Raw genomic sequence first — 20917 nt, forward strand, 5'->3', positions numbered from 1 at the left:
CCACTCTATCGAGTACTCTTCATAAACCATATGTTCAACAGAAAACCTATTCCAGAAATATTATGTCTGTATTTTTTGGATGCCGGAGTTATGAGCAATTATTGGCTCTCTATGATGTTACTGACTGTGTAGAAGCTGAGCCTATCTGTAGCCCATTTGTAGCAAGAGGGGTTTGAAACTGTAGTGGTTTATTCATGTTTCCATATGTAGTTATGTTATTTTTTTTTATTGTGCACATTTCTCCCCTTTTTGGTTTGCCTGGCCTCCCATGTCTAAATGCTTCCTTCTGGATATTCCTTTCTTCTCTTCCTATATGAAGAGTGAAGCCATAATAGAATATCTGTGGCTGTACCAGACTGAAGAAATATTTTGGGGTTCCCTGGATTCTGTGCTCAGGAGTTGTGCGGTCCAATGGGTGATTTTTAAGATAACCTGCTTAAATCACTCACTGTAAACACTGATTGGCTATAAGAGGGGTATGCCATTTCACAGGTATTAAAAACTTCTGCTGTCAACTACAGCCTTCTTGCTCCTGACCTTAAAGACATTTTGGATATAATTTAAAGTAGCCTCGGGATGCTTTAAATTAAACAGGCTAGAAATGGGCCTGTAACATTTTTTAAAAGTTCAGAATAATTCCACATGCCAATTCCCCCAAGCTGCGTCCATTTCAAAAAGAATATGCACTCCCTCGGAGAACTCATACACCTGCTTCTCTGATTGGCTTTGGTAAGAGCTATTTCTCTGATCTGGAGCCAATTCAGAGTGCTTCTTTACACTGCTTTCTCAGTAAGTCTGTTTAGTCACTTTAATACAAGCAATCTGAACACATACACTGCTGTGTAAAGCTATTCAAGAAAATGCCTCACAATTATTATGCATTTCCCAGAGATTGTTAAATGTTTTAAATATGTATTTTCTAAACTAATGCACTTATTCAAAGTTGGATTTGGAACAACCTGTGTTATTTGATACATGATCATGCTTAAGTAAAATTAACCAATTCCAGTTTTTTGGTGGAATACATTTCACCAGAGGTAAAAATTAAAGATTTCATCCAGCTTTTACAAGTTTTCCATCAACAAAATCTAAAAAAATTAAATAAGATTTAAATATATATAAGTGGATAAAAACATGAATATTTTGATGTACAGTGTCAGTGGAGTTGAAGTTGAAGTCTTCCACATTGTGTGCACTTATTAAGGATTGAATCAAATCTAGACCTTATGATCTATGAACTACCTGTCAGAATGCTCATATATTTGGGACTCAAATATGTGAGGCGGGGACACAGTAACTCTGCTGAGTCTGTTTTCCCTCCCACACTGCTCCCTTGATGCCTTTATGCCCTTGTTAGCCAGTTTCACTCTTGATTTGCATCTACATATGGTAAATTAAGTGTAAGCCCACATGTGCACTCTTTTTTGAAAATCATCTCTTATTTTTTTTTCCAAACAGCTTTCTAATATCTTTTTCAAAATGTTTAAAGTTAAAGTTAGAAATTAACCATAAAATAGATAAGGAGGGAGGACTCAAAATCAAATTATCAGAAGACCTAAAATTGCTTTTCTACTGGTTGGATTCTCATTTTAAGGAATGTAAAGCTGTTTTCTGTATATCCAACTTTTTCGGACTATGCTTACTTGGCTATATTTGCAGCTCACCAGATATGTGGATAGTTACAGTCTTCCTTGAGCATATTCTGTTGCTGAAAACATCTAGAGATTTGGTTCAATAATTTTTATAAGGATTGTCACAGTCGTATGCTTACAAAGAAAAATTAGAACTAAATATTTAGCAGCAATACAAACAAATCTTTGATTTAAATCATCTACAATTTTGTTATTCAAAAGTTCTTTAAAATAGATGTGGCAGGTAATGCTTTGTGTGTTCAAAGGTTTTATTTTTTCCATTACTACCAGAAGGAAAGGTGTACACAGTTGCTTTTCTAGAAAATGTTATTGTCTACAAATTCTTCCTAACTTACCCTATCTTTTATACCCATTTTTAAATTTATCATTGGTGGGAAAAGGCTGTTATGTATAAAGACAGTGACTTTGTCTTTGTGGCCAGTTGGCTTTTAGACATTACATCTTGGCTTCCGAAAATATTTTAATAAATCAAACTCTGTCCAGTATTGATCTAACAGTGTTCTGTGTCTGGATCATTATTTTTCATTTATCTCAATAAAATGGTCTAACTCAAATATTTTTTTAGATCTTTTATGTAATAAACAAACATATTTCCAGACGTGAGTCTTGTGTCATTCAACAGCTGGCTGAAAATTGACTAATGGAGTCCAGGAATGAAACTTCATTTTCTCTCACTTTCACCAGTTTTACACTGATTTAACTTCACTTATGCCCTGTTTGCAAAATTATTCCCTGTTTGCAGCTACATTCAAGGACAATCAGGACAAGAGACTCCACTAAGCTAACTTTTTAGTCGATGTATTTATGAATTTCATTTAAACTTTAAATAGAGCAAACCAACAAAAATTTTGAGAAATATAAAGACATTTGTTTAATTTTACCCTTACTTGACTTGGCTGTAGTGTACTGAAACATTAGACCATTTTTTCCATAGTATCAGGACAGATACACTACTGTTAAAAAAATATGACCTACAAATCACATATAGTATTATGTGGAATAGAAGAATATACTGTTTCTTTGACACATGATTTTAGGACTACTTTTAATTGAACAGTTTGCTTTATATTATTAAATATGCATCCTAACAGTCATCAGAAATGCAATTCATTCTGTATGCTATTGGGTAAAATAAATAAATAAACCAGTTTAACTAGTACATATTTTGCTTTTGATTATTACTAAATAATAATGCTTGGAACTCATATAGTACTTTTCATCCGCAGATCTACAAGCTATTTACAAAGGCTGTTAAATATTATTATCACTATTTTAGAGATGGAGAAACAAACAGGGAAGTTAAGTTACTTGTGCATGATCACATAGTCAGTCAGTAAAAAAAGCCAAGACTAGACTGACTCCTACATCTCCTAATGCACTGGTTCACTGGACCAAAAAAATTAGTTCTTCAAGCATTGTAAAGGTAAATTAATTGTAAGAGCTCACTCCAAATAAACCAAGAAACATTCATACATTTCAAGCTCCTTCTTCAAAGTGTTTTTATAAGCAATCATGAGAAAAAGAACTATTGTATATTTACCCATATCTAGGGTCCAAGGCAATAGCCCTGGGATGCTCCATAGTGCCTGCTATTAATGTTGTTCTCAAAGTGCCATCTAATTTTGCTACTTCGATTTGATCCAAATTGCTGTCTATCCAGTATATGTTTCCTGCAATCCAATCTACTGTAAGACCCTCAGGAGTGGCCAGGCCATGTTGTACTACCACTTCAATGGCACTCACACCTAACAAAGATCAAAAGGTTGCAAACATATAAAAGGGTTAGAACAGAGATACAACACTTAAAATGTGATAAATGCATGATCACACTGTCAGCTAAACAAAAATAATTAAAATACGCAAAACTGTATATAAAACTTTTCTGATGCTATAGTCTCCATTTAATGAGGAGTCCTTGTTGCACCTTAGATATTAACAAATTTATTAGGGCATAAACTGTCATGGGCTAAAACCCAGTTTGTCAGATGCATGGAGTGGAAAATATAGTAGAGAGGTATAAATACACAACATATGAAAAGATGGGAGTTGCCTTACTAAGTGTGGGGTCAGGGCTAACAAGCCAATTCAATTAAGGTGTAAGTGGGCTATTCTCAACAGTTGATAATAAGGGAGGAAAAATGTCTTTTGTAGTGCTAATGAGTTCAATGTAATCAAGGTGTCCCATTTCAACCAGTAGACAAGAAGATATGAGTATCAGCTGGGGGAAAAATTAGTTTTTGTAGTGACCTATCCACTCCCAATCTTTATTCAGGCCTAATTTGATGTTGTCCAGTTTGCAAATTAATTCCAGTTCTGCAGTTTTTCGTTGGAGTCCGTTTTTGAAGGTTTTTTGTTGAAGAATTGCCACTTTTAAGTCTGTTATTGAGTGTCCAGGGAGATTGAAGTGTTCTCCTACTGGTTTTTGAATGTTATAATTCTTCATGTCAGATTTGTGTCCATTTATTATTTTGTGTAGAGACTGTCTGGTTTGGCCAATGTACATGGCAGAGGGGCATTGCTGGCACATGATGGCATATATCACATTGGTAGATGTGCAGGTGAACGAGCCCCTGATGGTGTGGCTGATGTGGTTAGGTCCTATAATAGTGTCCCTTGAATAGATGTGTGGATGAGTTGGCACCGGGGTTTGTTGCAGGGTTTGGTCCCTGATCCCCCACTTGGTAAGGCAACTCCCATCTTTTCATATGCTGTGCATTTATACCTCTTTACTGTATTTTCCACTCTACGCATCTGACGAAGTGGGTTTTAGTAACGAAAGCTTATGTCCTAATAAATTTGTTAGTCTCTAAGGTGCCACAAGGACTCCTCATTGATTTTGCTGATACAGATGGCTACGACTCTAAAACCTCTCCATTTAATGAGTCTTTATGCATATTTTTCAGCGAGAGACCACATAATAGCTAATCTGACATGATATTTATCTTCATTAGTTATTTTTTTTTCTCACAAGTAGTGAGAGAATATGTGCTTATGTACAAAATACATTTTGGGTCAATATCTTGAAAAATGAACTGTTTAATTTACAGGAATAGGAAATGAAGGGAAATTTAGAAATCAAATTTCTGAACATATTGAAACTTTAAATAATGTGTGATTTTGTTTGCTAGGTCTTCAATGAAAGAACACATAGGTGCATATCAACCTAGAAAACATTTTTATGCAAGTATTTCTACATACACTGTGAGATTATGTTATGCTATAGGCCGGGACCACATATATTGTGGTTGGGTCACCATGTTAAAGGCCTTATATTTCTCCATTTGTAAAAAAACAAAAAATAAAAATGCTATAATATTGTGTACCAGAATCTAAAGTATCACATTAAAAATTAAGTCTCTAGACTTTACAGTTCCAAAGATAATATTCAAGTTGTAAACCAAGCATAACTAAACCAGTGACACCTGCCTGCTTTTGGAGATAACCTAAAACAATCGCAGAGTAAGAATAATAGCTTGGCCAGAATCTGAAGAGTTTGATGTTCTAAGGTTGCATTACTTTGGCTGGTACTCTCTTTTTAAGGACCTACTAAAATAAGTCAAAAGTTAAATTCATACCTCCAGTTTCAGAAAGCTTGCCTCGGTAAATTTTATCTTCCACCACATCTGTCCAGTACAGTAAGCTCTGATTGAAATGAAAATCAAGTGCTATTGTGTTTCTTAAACCAGGAACTAAGAGACTGTAGTCTCGCTTCTGAAGATCAATCTTTCTGATCTCGTGACGAATGGAAAAAATGATGAAAGCTTCAAATGGATCTGGAAGTACAATGGATTATACATTAAAATGTATAATAAAGTGTAGAATTTTAATATACTTACTGATATGAGGCACACATAGCTGAATGAGAATGGCAGAGTATTTTATTGGAGGAACAATTTGATTAAAATAATAGATCTTGTAAGCTTTATTAGCTCATTCATTTTCCAACAAAGAGTAAATTTCGCAAATATATATATTTCAGACCAATTTAGTCTTCTGCTCACCTGCCTCAACTAAAGGTGTTAAATGGATATTAACAACAAGGATATCTGACTCACTCAGTCAGTGGTCCACAGGTACAGCACAAAGAATGTCTTCTGGATGAGAGCTAAGTGGTGGAGTGTCTTTCCTCCCCTTTCCTCTCCCTCCCTGGACTTCAAGAATTAAGGCCATAAAAAAAAGTTTAAGCTATCCAAATTAAAAGAAGAACTTGGGTGAAGTTTTTATTTTCTTAAATACTTCAGAGAAAATAAGTCTGTTAAAAGTTATCTAGTATTGCTCTAATTAACAATTAGTTGAAAACCATGTACTGCAACTAATATAATACAAAAAGATTACTTTGTGTGAGTTAAACTGCATAAACAATTTATCTAACACAAAACCACAAAAACAAGGAATTGTAAAATTAAGGCATCTAACAGCACACAACTTCTTCAAATTCACCACCACTACCCAAACAGACCAGACTTTCCCTCCACTAACCGTTCTGAACTGTTCTTGAAAAATCATACTCACTTGTGTTTTGGGAAAGGGTGCTAGAACCCTGGCTTCTCTAATAAGACAGAATTGAGGATATTTTGCATTGTCTGTTGCATGGCATTTGTTCTACTGGTGAAATGTATGTCTCTGGGTGAATGAGTAAAAGGAATGTAATGTTAGATGCCTTAACTTTTTATTTCCTTGTAGCTGTGGATTTGTGTTAAGTATGTTATGTACGTACCCTTAACTCACACATAACACAGTGCTAATTTAAGTTAAGAAAAGCTGTCAAACACAGCAATGACTACTTTCACAAAGAACAAGATCTCTGTCAAAGTGACCAGCCATGTCTGGAGCAAAAAAGAAAATCTTAATGAAATTATCCAGCCAATTCAAGAGCTCTGCTTTAAAGAACAGAGACTTTTGTAAATATTATTTTATTTTGGAAACAGACATTGCTTTCTTGAAGATCTTCCTCTACAATGTAACAATAATGCCGCTGGACTAGTAAAATCTCTTTTCCTCTACCATACTAGGCTTCAGTTTTGGATGGTGTGCATATTACTGGGGGAACACGACAACAGGCAGGATTTCAGTGTCTTCTAAGGTGTTGAAAAACAGAGTCAGTCAAAACGTTTCAAAAAAGAAACTTTTCACTTTCCTTTTTAAAAACTAAACTTTTTCATGGTCTCCATTAACTAATAATTGCACATAAAGATTCAGCAAAAAGAAAAGGAGTACTTGTGGCACCTTAGAGACTAACAAATTTATTTGAGCATAAGCTTTCGTGAGCTACAGCTCACTTCATCGGATGCAGTTGTGACTTGTAGTACATTAAATAATGATCTCCAACAGAATAAGGGTTCCTTACATGAAGAGCAGTATCTGCCTCTGAACCAACAGACACTTTCACAAAGCTCCTCATATTTGTCAAAGCAGTGTCTGATTTTGCAGATCCTGAAATGGCTGAACTATATGACGATCAACAAGCTCTTCAACATTAGTAGCTGTTGCATCACAAAGGTCAAAAGCTCATAAACTTGATGAACAATTTAATGAAGCTCCTGATCTTTGACAAATCAGCAGGTATGTTGTAGAGTACCCTGTTCATCATAAATCTTGTCCTTCATTGGCTAACTGTGGCACAGAAAGACTATGTTATATAGGTGAGAAAAATCATGCAAACTCCGAAAATGAAATTTTTGGCCCATTTTTAAATCAACTAGAAGTTGGTAACTAAAATTAACCAGTTCTCTTCAACATTCCCCCTCCTCCCCATCTTCACATCTCCTGGGGCAGAAAATTCAGGTTTTACTCAGATTATCTTTTGAAACTTTGGGCCAGGTATTTTGTGCTTTATGGGTTTAACTACTGTTTTAAGTGCAAAACACAATGCAGCCTTAACCATAGCAACAACAGTTCTGCTATAGTAATACAAAGAATGTTTAAGAAATAGAGCTGGACAAAATAGCTTCTTTGCTCTATAAATAGTCATATATTTGACAAAAAACATGCTTATAGGCAACATGGTTTATGATGTTTACACAATTACTCTTCAACATATACAAATTATAAATAAAGAAATGCTGGTGATGCACAAAAGAGAAATGTCATGCTGTGTCACAGAACAGTTTATATGCAGGAGGATCCTAGATTGAAAAAAAAAATTCTAATATTATCTGGTATGAGAAGTTGGACTACACAAACCACCCATGCAGAAAATAAAATGTGGGACAAATAGTAAAGCGTAATTTTCCTGCAATGTTTTTATTCTGGTATTCTGTTTTAGATGGGTCGTTAACTGAAATGTCACTGTCACTGGAGCTTAGGCTGAGGTGCATTACCAGACTTATTTGTTACCCTACACTGTGCCTTCTCTAACCATACCACCAAAGCAAATTATCCTAACTTCATAAATATTGACAGGTTTCAGAGTAGCAGCCGTGTTAGTCTGTATCTGCAAAAAGAAAAGGAGGACTTGTGGCACCTTAGAGACTAACAAATTTATTTGAGATTTATTTGAGTGGAAATCTCAAATAAATTTGTTAGGCTCTAAGGTGCCACAAGTTCTCCTTTTCTTTTTGCAGATACAGACTAACAGAGCTGCTACTCTGAAACCTGTCATTATGCAAGGCACTGAATTTAGCCATATGGAGTGGAAATCTCAAATAAATTTGTTAGTCTCTAAGATGCCACAAGTTCTCCTTTTCTTTTTTCATAAATATTGAAATTCAGCATTTACATTTTCATTGATCCTCCCTTATTCAGAAGGGTTGAATTACCTAAAAACCCCATACCCCTGAATATTACAGGAAATAGTTATTTTAACCAAGAATAAAGTTAGTATTAAATGCTTTTTTGAGGGGAAAAATTCAAAGTATTAATAATATGTGAAGCAGAGTTGCTGTAGTTTTTAAAGAAATTATGACCTGTTTTTCTTACTAAAATTACATTGAAAGTTCATCTAACTGTCTTTTGCTATACTGAATTCTGAAAGGCTGAATATAAACATAGGGGTTAAATATTCTCAAGAGGAGAAGAGTTTCTACCACTTTCATTTTTTTCTAATGACATTTTTCTAGTGTACCTGTAATATACCACCAGTCATTACTGTGCAGGAGTATTACAATAGGGGAGGGGCGGGGGGCAGTGTAAAGTATGCACTCTTTATATTCAATTGATAAATAATGCCTCTCATTTGGTATGGTACTCATTCAAACAATACAAATCTTAAATTAATAGAACATCTCTTCTTTGGAAAACCAGCATGGAGCTCCACTCTTAGGTAGCTTGGGGCTGGTGCTTGACTCTTCTGTCCTCCTCCACTGCTGTTGGAGAGGAAACATGATACAGAGCAGAGGAGAAGGAGTTAGGCAGCAAAGAAGATGACAAGAGATAAAAACAGGGTAATGCTTAAAAATGGAAAGGCATGGAAGGAAAAGAAAATAGAAGCAAGGAGAAATGCAAGCAGAAATGAGGAAAAAGGTAGAAAACTGAAAGATTTAAAGATGGAAATGGGAGTAAAGAAGGGAGTAAAGAAATATAAACAAGAAAAGAAACAAAGATTCTCCACTATCTTAGGGAAGTGATTTTTGTTCATTTCTTACTCTACATTTCAGGATATTTCTCTGGGAAACATCCACTGGCAGGCATTAAACTCTCACCCACCTAGTACCCTCATCATGAGTAATGTATTGAACTGAGTTAACACATTTGTAATATTCATATTAGGTTTCTGGTAGACACTCCGGTCAATGTTTGTACAGTTTTTTGAAAAGTAAAGTGCTATATCATTATCTTAAATATTATTAGTACTATGTGCTATTGAAATGTTTGACTGAATACCACAAAGTGATATTCTATATGGTACAAACTTAGTTTCAGATCAGAGTAATAATTCCGCTCAGAACAATTTCTTTTTCATTGAAAACCTGATTAGTAGTTAGCTCTCTAGTACAATGGACCAATCTCCTCTCCATTTCAAGACAATGTAAATCAATGCAATTATGCTAGGAATAAGTTTGTCCCAATGTGTGCAATTAGAGTGGGATGGGAGGAAGTTTTATAGTGTGGGAGACATTTATTCTCACAACACCAGTTTTAACCCTGCTGTAAATGGACACAACTCCAGGAAAGTCAGTAAATTTTTTGACTTATATTAGAAAAAAATCCATTCCCAGTTATACTCATTGGCTAATGGAGCCAATAGGTTTAGATACTTTTAAATGAAACTAAAACTTGGCCCAGTTTATGTGGCTTACCACAATGCCAAAATGTTGTTTGAACATAGTCATTTGAAGTAATATTAGGTTGATTAAAATTTTTGGTCTTTTTTTAAAAATGAAAAGAGCAAAAAGTGAGCCAGATCATTAGCTAGTGCAAACCACAGCAACTCCAGTGACTTAAAAATTCTAAAATGGCAAGTGCCATACTTAACATTATTTTACTTGATTAAAACCTATGTGCAGATGAGCTTAAGATTGTAAATCAAGGGCAGATACAGCCTCCCAAATCAATGGGTGCACAATACTAAACAGTTGAGGGAACACAGCACCTCAGTCCCAGAACCTCAACCCTAATCCTGACCTAATCTTGGGGAACCTGGGTGTGTGTGTGCAGGGAAGGATTGTGCAGCGCCACTCAGGATTGACCTGGCTGCCAGGTTGTAACACCACTCACTCAAATTTGGCCTGGCTGCCCCTCCATAATCATGGAAGGGTGGCCAGGCCAAACCTGAGTGGTGCTGCAATGCTATGCATTGGGTCACAGTGCTCAGAGTAGGAAGCTGGGCCCAGCCCCGCAGGACAGGAGTTGCCACTGTAGAGTAACTATGCAGTGGACTCACTCTCCAAACCCTGCCACCCAGGCCTTCCCTTCACACCAGGTCAAGAGAAGTGTATGTTTGCCTGGTTCTCCACCCTTGGTTTCATATTTCTGGGATGCAACTAAACCCATGAAGCCACACTATTGTAAATCCCACCCCTATTGTAAATCCTCATCAAAAACTGTGAGGGTGAATCAAATAGAGGTTTAAAATTATATTATCTGGGAGAAAATTGGATGGGGTAAGGAATCAGTTAAAAAATGTTTGGACTAACTTGTCTGTGCATTTCCTTATTTTCCAACACTTGATAGCATTTATTTGTTTTAAATTAAAGTATAACTTTCAAATGTTGTTGTGGTTTGAATGAAATCTTTTTGAAAGCTGTTTTTCCTTAAATCACTGATATTTGCATCTTTAACACTCTATGAATTTTGCATATTAAAAAGATCAGTGCTTATAACAGAAATAATTATAGTATATTCAGTGTCATTTGGAACTAAGGCTAAGTATCCTCATAAAAAAGTTGCAACAGAGAGTAATGCAATGGTTCAAATATACAGAACCACTTGAACATGACATGCCAGAGATTTACTCATTGAGATTCTAGCATCTGCATACCTAAAAAGTGCCTGAGTAAGAGAAGATTAATTATGCAGTAACTGAGGTTCTTCCAGGAGTGTCCCTGTGGATGCGCCACTTTAGGTGACTGTAGAGCAGTGCCACTTGGAGGGCCTTCCGAATTGCAGTTGTGGTGGATGATAAAACTATAAGTCCAAATAGAGCACCTGATGATGAGTGCTGCTCTGTGGCAAAATGCTGTGTGAACTTACAAGCTAATGCCCAGGTTGCGGCTTTGCAGTTGCCCATAATAGGCACATTGTTGAGGAAGGCTATCGAGGCAAAGAGTGTGAGTGTGTGCAGTCCCCAGTGAGGGTTGTAGCTGTTGGTGGTGATAGCATAGGTTAGTGCAGCTGGATATCCATTTAGATAGCTTTTGTTTGGATAAGGCATCTTCCTTAGATAGTTCTGTGATGGAAAGAAATAATTGTGTTGACTTTCTGAAAGACTTTGTCCTCTCGATGTAAAATGCTAGAGGACTGTGGACATCCAGGGTATGAAGCATTGCTTCTTATTTATTCCCAAGGGGTTTGGGGAAGAAGGATGGGAGATAGGTAGGTTGATTCAAATGGAATGAAGAAACTACTCTGGGTAAGTATCTGGGATGTGCTCTTAGGGTACCTTCGTTTTTGAAAACTATTGTTTATGGAGGGTGTGCCATGAAGGTCTCCAGTGTTCCTACTCATTGGGTGGATGTGATAGTGACAAGCAAGGCCACCTTCATCAATAGGTGGAGAAGTGAACATGAAGCTAATGGCTCCAAAGGAGACTCAATAAGGCATCACAGAACCAGGTTGAATTCCCATGATGGAGTAGGGGCTTGTATTTTGGGGTAAAGGTTGTGAAGACCCTTGAGAAAGTGTTTAGTGGTTGGGTGGGCGAAGATCGAGAACTTGTCCACTTTGTGGTGAAAAGCCATGACTGCTGCGAGGTGTACTCTGATCAAGCTCATTGAGAGACTCAATTTCTTAAATTCAAGTTTGTAATCTAATACCTTTTGCAAAGGAGAGGCAGTCACCATTGTTTGTCTATTCTGGCACCACATATGGAATCTTTTCCATTTGTGCAGATAAGTATGTCAGGTAGTAGACCTTTTGCTGTTTAAAAGAATATCCCTTACCTCCTCTGAACAGGTCATTTCACTGTCTTGGAATCATGGAGGAGCCATGCCTTCAGGTGGAATCCTGCCAGGTTCGGGTGGTAGACCTGGCCCGCATCCTGAAACAGGAGTTACGGTAGAAGGGGAAGAGTGTGTGGTAGGCACACAGACATCTTCAATTGGTAAGGAAACCATGGTTACCTGGGCCACATGGGGACTATCAAGTTGACTCTGGAATTGTTGGTCCTCATCCTGTGTACGATCCTGGATAGGAAAGTGTCAGAGGAAAGACATACAGTAAAGGTGCATCCCATTTGAGGTGAAAAGCATCACCTAGAGAGTGGGGCCCCAGTTTTGCCCTCAAGCACAAGTGTGGACACTTGGCATTTTGGGTTGTGATGAAAAGGTCTATAGTTGGGAAACCCTAGTGTCTGAATATGCTCCCTAGTAGGCTGGTGTTCATTTCCCACTCAGGGTCCTGGGAAAATTTTCAGTGCATCTGCAATGGTGTTTTGACATCTTGATAGGAGGCTGAGATGTCGATGTTGTGGCAGATGCACCAATTTCATAATTGCATCGCTTCCATGCATAACAAGTGTGACCATGCCCCTCCTTGACGATTTATATAAAACATACAAGTGCCACTGTCCATCAGCACCTTTATGGTCTTTTCCTTGATCATGGGTAGGAAGTGTGAGCATGCATTGCACACTATTCATAGCTCCATAAGGTTTATGTGTAATGTTGATTCTGATGGCCTTGGATTGTGTGGTTGTACAGATGTGCCCGCCAATCTAGCAGAAAAGCATCCATTTTGAGTATCATCAATGGAGAGGTCTGCACAAAGGGAACTCCTGCACAAATGTGGTGTGGTTGAGTCCACCAGTGTGGAGAATTTTTTATTTTGCTTGGCTTTGTAACGTGCTTGTTTATACTACGTCTGTGTGGGATGTGTAGTATCCTGAGCCAGCCTTTCAGGCATCACATGTGTAGTCTGGTGTGCTTGACAACAAATGCCATTGCTGACATATGGCCTAACGGTTGGAGGCAGATCCTGGCTGATGTCTGTGGGCTGGCTTACATTATAGTGATTAGGTTGACTACAGTGGTAAATCTGTGAGTTGGCAGAGAGGCTGTAGCCAGAGAGTAGAGGTAGGCCCGGATGAATTCCAGTATCAGCACAGGTGTGAACATTGATTTTTGTTGCTTTATTTGTAGACCCAGCTGTGTGAAGAGAGCTAATGTCTTTGGAGTAGCTTCTAGTGCCTCTTCTCAAGTCTACTCTGAAATCTTCTCAAGTCGAGACTTTGAGTAACCAATCATCCAGATAGGGGAATATTATGATCCCTTGTCTGCTGAGGTGAGCTGATACCACTGTGAAGACTTTTGAGAATACCTGTAGAGCCGTGGACAAGTTGAAAGGGAATACTTTGTATTGGAAATTATCCATTCCCAGAACAAATCTAAGAAACTTCCTGTGTGAGGGATGAATCATTATGTGGAAATATTCATCCTGGAGTTCAAGGGCTGAGAAGCAGTCCCCTCATTCTAGTGCTGGAATTATCGTTGCTAGAGTGACCATCCTGAATCATTCAGTCTTCATGAATTTGTTGAGTCTTCTTAGGTTGAGAATGGGTCTCCATCCTCCATTTTTTTTCTGGGTTAAAAAATAATGGGAGTAGAAACCCTTCTGTCCCTGTTGTGTAGATACTGGTTCTATTGTGCCCAGGCATATGAGATGGTTTACCTTCTGTCATAATAGGTGTTCGTGAGAAAGGTCTCTGAAGATGGATAGGGATGTAGGGTGTTTGGGGGGGATGGAGGTAAATTGGATGGAACAGCCAATCTCAATGAATTCTATTGTCTAGATTGCCTGATGTGACATTTCAGCATGCTGCATGGAATGGGGTCAGATGGTCTATGAATGGATGGATGGAGTTGGAGGGGTCCAGCAATAGAAAGTGTGGAAGGTGTTTCTGGTCCTTTACCAAATCCTCAAAACTACTGTTTAGAGGGAGGTTGTTGGGATACCAAGGCTGAGAAGGGAGTGGTCTCCAACTTGTGGGTCTCTGCCTCCACCTTTGTGGGTAGTATTGCCTTTATGGGTGGGTGTAGGGTGCAGATCCTGTTCGTTGTACTCCCCATTTCTTCTTTTTTGTAGGTGTATATATGCCAGAGGATCTCAGTGTCATCCTGGAGTCCTTCAACGTGTGAAGGGACTCATCTGTTTTGGTTCAGAACAGTTTGGGGCCTTCGAATAGTATGTGCTCAACAGTAGATTGCACCTCTTCAGGAAAACCTGATAGAGGGAGCCAGGAAACTTGTCACATGACTATAGCCATGAGAGCCTCATTTATTGGGAAAGTTATCTTGGAAGAGGTTGAAGTATGGAGGATGTCCAGCAACTTATGTTGGGACTCCACTCTTCCAGTGGTATCTCCAATGAGCCTGTGATCCTCTTAAACAGCTCTTGGAACTGTATAAAGTCATCCCCTGTCATGGGTGTTGGGGGTATGAATTGGCAGCTGATGTGACTTACTGATCTGATGCATCCTCCCGTTCTCCGATTGCCTCTTCTGGGGATTCAGAGGATCCAAATACTAAGGATGATGGAGACTGCCTCAACTACTCCCTGTGTGGATTCTGAGGCTTAGGGTAGTGTTGGTGGTACACTGCCCAGGGGTCCCAGTAGGACCAATGTGGTAGGAATGGCATTGATAATGGCAACCATGGGTGTCTCTACCATCCTTGAGTTTCAGGTCTGGGGTGGTATTGATGTTATTCTACTAGACCCAGTCTGGTGGCTGTCTGCATAGGCAAGGAGTTATGGGATCATTCTCCTCCCCCTCCTCATTGTTGGATAAAGGAGGAGCTGACCTGGTTGGTGTTGTAAGCTGGCATGATACCAAGTGTACTAGAGTAATGTCGGTACCGAGGAGTGGGGATTGTGGTGCTAACAAGATCAAAAGGTCTTTATGCTGGAGAAATTGCTGCGGTACAGAGAGCATTGGTACTGAGGAGGGTACCGATGCCTTTACCGCAGCAGTCAGTGCAGAGGGCTATGCACTGTGCATTGTGGAGGCAAGAGGTGGTTCTATAGTTTGTAGAACTGCTGAGCAGCTTGTTGCCACATGTCTGAGCAGCTGCTGCAGTACTGAGGCAGGGCTTGTAGGTTTCCCTTTTGTGCCTTTGTCTGAGCTAGATTCTTTGGCTTGCATGGTATCTATGGAAACAGATGGTCCTGCTGCCTCAGAGATGGACGGTCATGGTGCCGTTGGCACCAAGGTAGTCTGACGGATTGGGGAATGCTTCTTTTTAGTGGGTTCCTGAGAAGGGGAGGTTGGAGACTGTTTTTTGTTTCCTTCTTGGAGGAGTGCTCCTTTCTCTCACAGAGAGATAGTTAATCTTTGTCAGATACCACTGTTGGAAACCAGTGGCCAGGAGGGGTTCATGATCCCATACTGGACACCGCATGGAGACTTCTCCATTGTGAGGAGTTTTAGCTGTAAATTCCTTGCTTTCCTGGTGCAAGCCTTCATATTATGGAAGTCGGAGCACCAGCAGACATACTGTGAATGTCCATCAGAAACTGGGATTGAAGACTGGCAAGTGAGGCAATGTTGAAAACCAGGAAGCCAAGCACACCCCTTCGAATAGGGTTTTTCCCATGAGGGATGGTAACTATACTATATTAAGGGGTATACAAATAACTGAAACTTAAATTTCTAAGAGGAAAAAAATAAATAAATAAAGTAAGAAAAAGGTAGGGTAGTTAACTATTTAACTAAATAACTGGGTTCTAAAAACTAATACTCTAAAGATAACAGTTACGCTAAAGATAATACTGAAAGGCTCTGACGATTGCTCAATCTCATGCTAATGGTGGTAGAGAAGGAACTGAGAGGGGGGTTGGTCGCACAGCACTATGTAACTGACAGAAGTGGCGCAAGATGGGAAAAGCGCCTGTGCAACCCAACCAGGCACTGTTACTGAAATTCTCCAATTACAAGCACAAGGGCTCAGATTCTCCTAAAGTGGAGCACTCACAGGGACTTTCCTTGAAAAAGAATATATATTCCTGATCTCACACTGCAGTAGTAAACATCTTTAAATTGGTCAGTGGAATGGGGGGAAAAAGGTTAAAATGAACACCCCAAAATGCTTTTCCCATTGTGGGTGGAGCTCAGGGTGGTTTCTGTGTGATTTGAAAGGTCAGACAAATGAACTGTATCTAATAGAAAAGGTAGCAAAAATTTAGAAGATGACCCAGAAAAGCTGACTAAGAGATAACAATGGGAATAATCTGGAATAAATCAAAGAGCTCAACTCAAATTCTACTTTGAAATAAGCAAACAAACTCCTACTGAATTGGAAGAAAATTCAATGAGAATTATCTAATCCAATGGGAGTTGCAAGGAACTCTTTGATATGAGTTATACTGAATATATTTTAATCTTAATTCATTATTTTAGAAGAATAAACTAAAAAGTAATTATTTTGATAAGGTATAATTTGTACTTTGGCATGCTATTAATTGGAACTAAATTGTGATTGCACTATAACTGTAAAGGATATGTAATGAAATGTTTGAATTAGCTCAGCTACTGTCAAATTAGATGGTTTCTAATAGGCCATTTACAAAATATCTGAATTGGGTATTAATAAAATTATCTCAGGTGACTGATAATGTGATACACAAGCTTTCATTTCTAGCTCATTTGTTCAAAAATGGTCTATGGCATGAATGTGAGAAAAAGGTGAGCAACTGGAATAATTTCTTAGTGGTGAAATCTAATGACCTGTGAAGCAGTCACCAAAAAGAATTGGTGAAGCACCATAGTTTAGAGATATTTAAAATCAGAGTTGGCAAAAATACGAGAAAAAAAAATAAGGAATAATCCTCAAATGGCAGGTGGAAGCTCTAAGTCAGCAGTTCTTAACAATAGGTATGAATACCTTTGAGGGTATGCAGAGGTCTTCCACGGGGTACAACAACTCATCTAGATATTTGCCTACTTTTACAACAGGCTACATAAAAAACACTAGCAAAGTCAGTGCAAACTAAAATGTTATACAATGACTTGTTTACACTGCTCTATATACTATACAATGAAAGGTAAGTACAAAATTTATATTCCAATCAATTTATTTTATAATTATATGGTAAAAATGAGAAGGTAAGCAACTTTTCAGTAAGTGTTCTGTGACACTTCTGTAGTTTTATGTCTGATTTTGAAGGCAAGTAGGTTTTAAGTGAGGTGAAAGTTGGGGTATGCAAGATAAATCAGATTCCTGAAAGGGGTGCAGTAGTCTGGAGAGGTTGAGAACCACTGTTGTAGGTAACCCAGTAGCTTTCATTTAATATCAAGCTCCTCTAGGCAGGGGCAGGGACTGTCTTTCTATATTTATATTGCACCTAGCAAACTGGAGCCCTTATTCTCCTGATTTGGGCCTCTGGGCACTACTTCAGTGCACAAAATAAATAATGCAATTATAATATTATGATGATTCTATTCTCATAGAAGAGATGACACTCTCCATTAAAAGTTATGGTCCTGACTCTCTCTTCTACTGAGGTCCAAAGTGGAAGGACAGTGGATCTCAGAACCCAGGAGATTAATCCTATTTTACTGGTTTTTAAACTTCCTATTAGAAGGAATAAGGAATCCTACAATAGTGAAGAAGCCCTAAATCTCAGCTTACCAATACTAGTGCAACTTTCACCATCATTATTGATCTTCCACCCTTCATAACAGGAGCATTTGACACTATGTTTGTGCTGTTCACACACTTGACTACATTTAAAATGTTTGGTACAGTAATCCACAATTTCACAGGTTTTGTTGTCTGGATTTAGATAAAGTCCTGTAGGGCAGGAACACACAATTCTTCTTCCAGGAACTACAGAACACTGGTGGCTACATCCACCATTGTTAAGCAAACATTCATCTGAAATAATAGGAAAGGAACATTAAGAATTGCAAACAATATCAGCTGTATTATATTATACTTTTAAGACCTTTTAGGTAATAAAAGAAATTAAAAACCTCAAGTAATCACAAACTGAATTTAAATCTGGCTGAACAACTATTTGTTTGGAATACTTATGCAGAAAAGTAGTGCATTCAATTTGTACACATCTGAGGTTGCATTACTGTTACAGGATAGCAAGTTTTTAGCATTGCAGAACTACAATATATATTATAAATTTTGACAGATTATCAAAGGTATTTTACCATTCACATATTCAGTACACTTTGTATTTACTGGATGGTACACTTCTTTTCTCATTTACTTAATGCTACCATTCTTTGGGCTTCTTGTTTACTATTCACGTATGGATTTTTAAAAACAATTGCAAAAAACAATAACAGAATTTTCAGACAAAAGCTACTTTAAGATAGGAGATAAGGATGACAATATATTTCAGAGTAAAATACATTACTCTGTTATGTAGGGATGTTGTAATTCTCTCCAAAATAAGCATTCAGTGTCCAAATTCTGCCCTGCAGTGACACCATGAGGAAAGGAGGTGGGGGGAACACTATGTGTCTAACCTAATCTGGAACTACAAACACTAAAATGTGTTCATTGTAATTGCATAGCTATTGCATGGTTTTATTACAGGACAGAGTTAAGGTGCCCTAACTGTACATTTCATATCTTCACATGGTTGGATTTTGTTTAAATTGGCTAAAGGCTATTTAGCTCATTGACATCCTTTTCTGTTCCTAACCAGTTTACACTAACCCCAAATATGTCTTGGAATGCATTTAGTGTCTCAGCACACTTGGCTCTGTGTCAAAGTGCCTTATTCCTTCATCAATCTGAGGCTTCAATGCCTTGTTCCTTACGTTCCCTGAGTCTTCTGTGTCTTGAATTTCCTAAACCTATGCATGGAGGGTCTCTGGGATTAGGAGGCAAAGGGTATGCTTTTCTCCAACAGATTCTAAATCTGCTCTCAGTTACATTTGTGCATCCCTGTGGTGACTACAGTGGGGTCAAAGAAGCCAGTGTGAAAGGAAATTCAGGACCTAGTTCTCTATTTTATTTTATTTAAAGAATGCTGTGAAAACAAACACTAAAGAACATTAAGGAGCTAGTCCTGCATTTCCTATAAGTACTAATGTCAATGTGAATTTTGGGAGTACAGGACAGGTGCACTAATGTATTTATTTATTGGAAGTTAGATTTTCTTCTGAATCTTCTAATTTATTCATGCCTCTTAGCTAGTCTGATTCACATGTATTTCTAAAACTGAATTTTACATCTGCACAAGAAAATATATACAATCCAGCGGTCCTTCTATAGAACACTTTCCCTCGTGATTTTTTAAAGCAGTTTTCTTTCTTCTTAAAAAGAAAAGGAGTACTTGTGGCACCTTAGAGACTAACAAATTTAATTGAGCATAAGCTTTCGTGAGCTATAGAAGTGAGCTATAGCTCACGAAAGCTTATGCTCAATTAAATTTATTAGTCTCTAAGGTGCCACAAGTACTCCTTTTCTTTTTGCGAATACAGACTAACACGGCTGCTACTCTGAAACCTTTCTTCTTAGGGTCCTTTTATTTTTCCAGACTTCAGGGTTCTCAATGATGGGGAAAAAAGGGAGCAAATTCATTAAAATAACACTGATAGGCAAACGGGCTGCCAATATCCTGCAATGCATATTAACACTTTAAGACAACAGTCATAAATACCCTCATGCTAATTAGTAAATGAGTAGTAAACCACTGTTGAATAATAACTTATTATCATTATCTTAATCCCAGAAAATCTCAAAGGGATATGGCCTCTTTGCAGCTCAAGTGCCACCTGGATCAATCTCTGCCTTGGTGCCTAAGATGGTCTGGCTATGTTTATGTCAGTTATGTCTATCACTGGCAATCTTATCGCACCACCAAAGCTTGATCTCTGTAGTGGCATTCTTTGGTACACATGATCCATAATTTGCTGATCATCCTTTCTAATAATATGTCCGTACCAAGGAAGCTGCTGAAACTAGTGCTGATAGAGGTGGCTGCTGTGTTTGGTTTCAAATATCCTCATTTGTGTTCCTGTTGTGACACTTGATCTGGAACAGCAGATGAAGATGATGAGAATTGAAAATGTAAATCCAGTGTTCTTTGGCCTTCCTCAGGACCCATGTTTTACTGCCATTCAACAGAGTAGGTATAATTGTGGGTCTATAGATCCCCAGCTTTTTGGCAAGCTTGATGTCATGACATCCCCAATGAGGCCACTGAAGCATGCCTGAAACCTGGCAGCAGCAGCTGCTGCTATATGAGGGTCAAAATCTTTCAAGTAACTTCTAGCATGGTCTATGATGATGCCCAAATATTTGACAGTTGCCACCTGCTCAATGTCCTGTCCAGACAGGTAAATACTGATTTAGCTGTAATCTAGCGCTGGAGGCTGTTTGATGGTAATGGTCAGATAATCCAGATTCATAAGGTCTAAAGTGTGTTGCTTCTTGCTCAACTAGATCAGCTATCAGCTTCAGCAATTCACAAGATTGAGTCAACATCAGAGTGTCATCAGCATATTAAAGATCTCAAAGCAGAATGGCATTCTGCTCAAAGCCACCTACAGCTGCCTCCTCAAGCCTATCAATCAACTAATTAATTCTATATTGACCAACGATGGTGCAGAGTGCTGCCTTGCCAAACTCCCATGTAGATAGGAAACCATGCTGTGAAACTGCCATTCACTCAAACACAGATTTCTATTCCTTCTATCAATGACACTG

At 38.2% G+C, this 20917-nt stretch overlaps 1 protein-coding gene across 1 annotated transcript in view; it reads right to left on the minus strand.

The window, feature by feature from the left end:
• LRP1B (LDL receptor related protein 1B) overlaps nucleotides 1–20917 on the minus strand; it is a 1336604-nt gene that overhangs the window by 499670 nt on the left and 816017 nt on the right. The window contains exons 23-25 of the mRNA XM_043505072.1: nucleotides 17873–18118; nucleotides 5228–5425; nucleotides 3193–3397 (exon numbers count right to left, since the gene is read on the minus strand). Coding sequence (XP_043361007.1) covers nucleotides 3193–3397; nucleotides 5228–5425; nucleotides 17873–18118 — 649 coding nt within the window. The remainder of the gene's footprint in view (nucleotides 1–3192; nucleotides 3398–5227; nucleotides 5426–17872; nucleotides 18119–20917) is intronic.

The sequence above is a fragment of the Dermochelys coriacea genome, chromosome 11 (genome assembly GCF_009764565.3).
Source record: "Dermochelys coriacea isolate rDerCor1 chromosome 11, rDerCor1.pri.v4, whole genome shotgun sequence".
Taxonomy (NCBI): Eukaryota; Metazoa; Chordata; order Testudines; family Dermochelyidae; genus Dermochelys; species Dermochelys coriacea.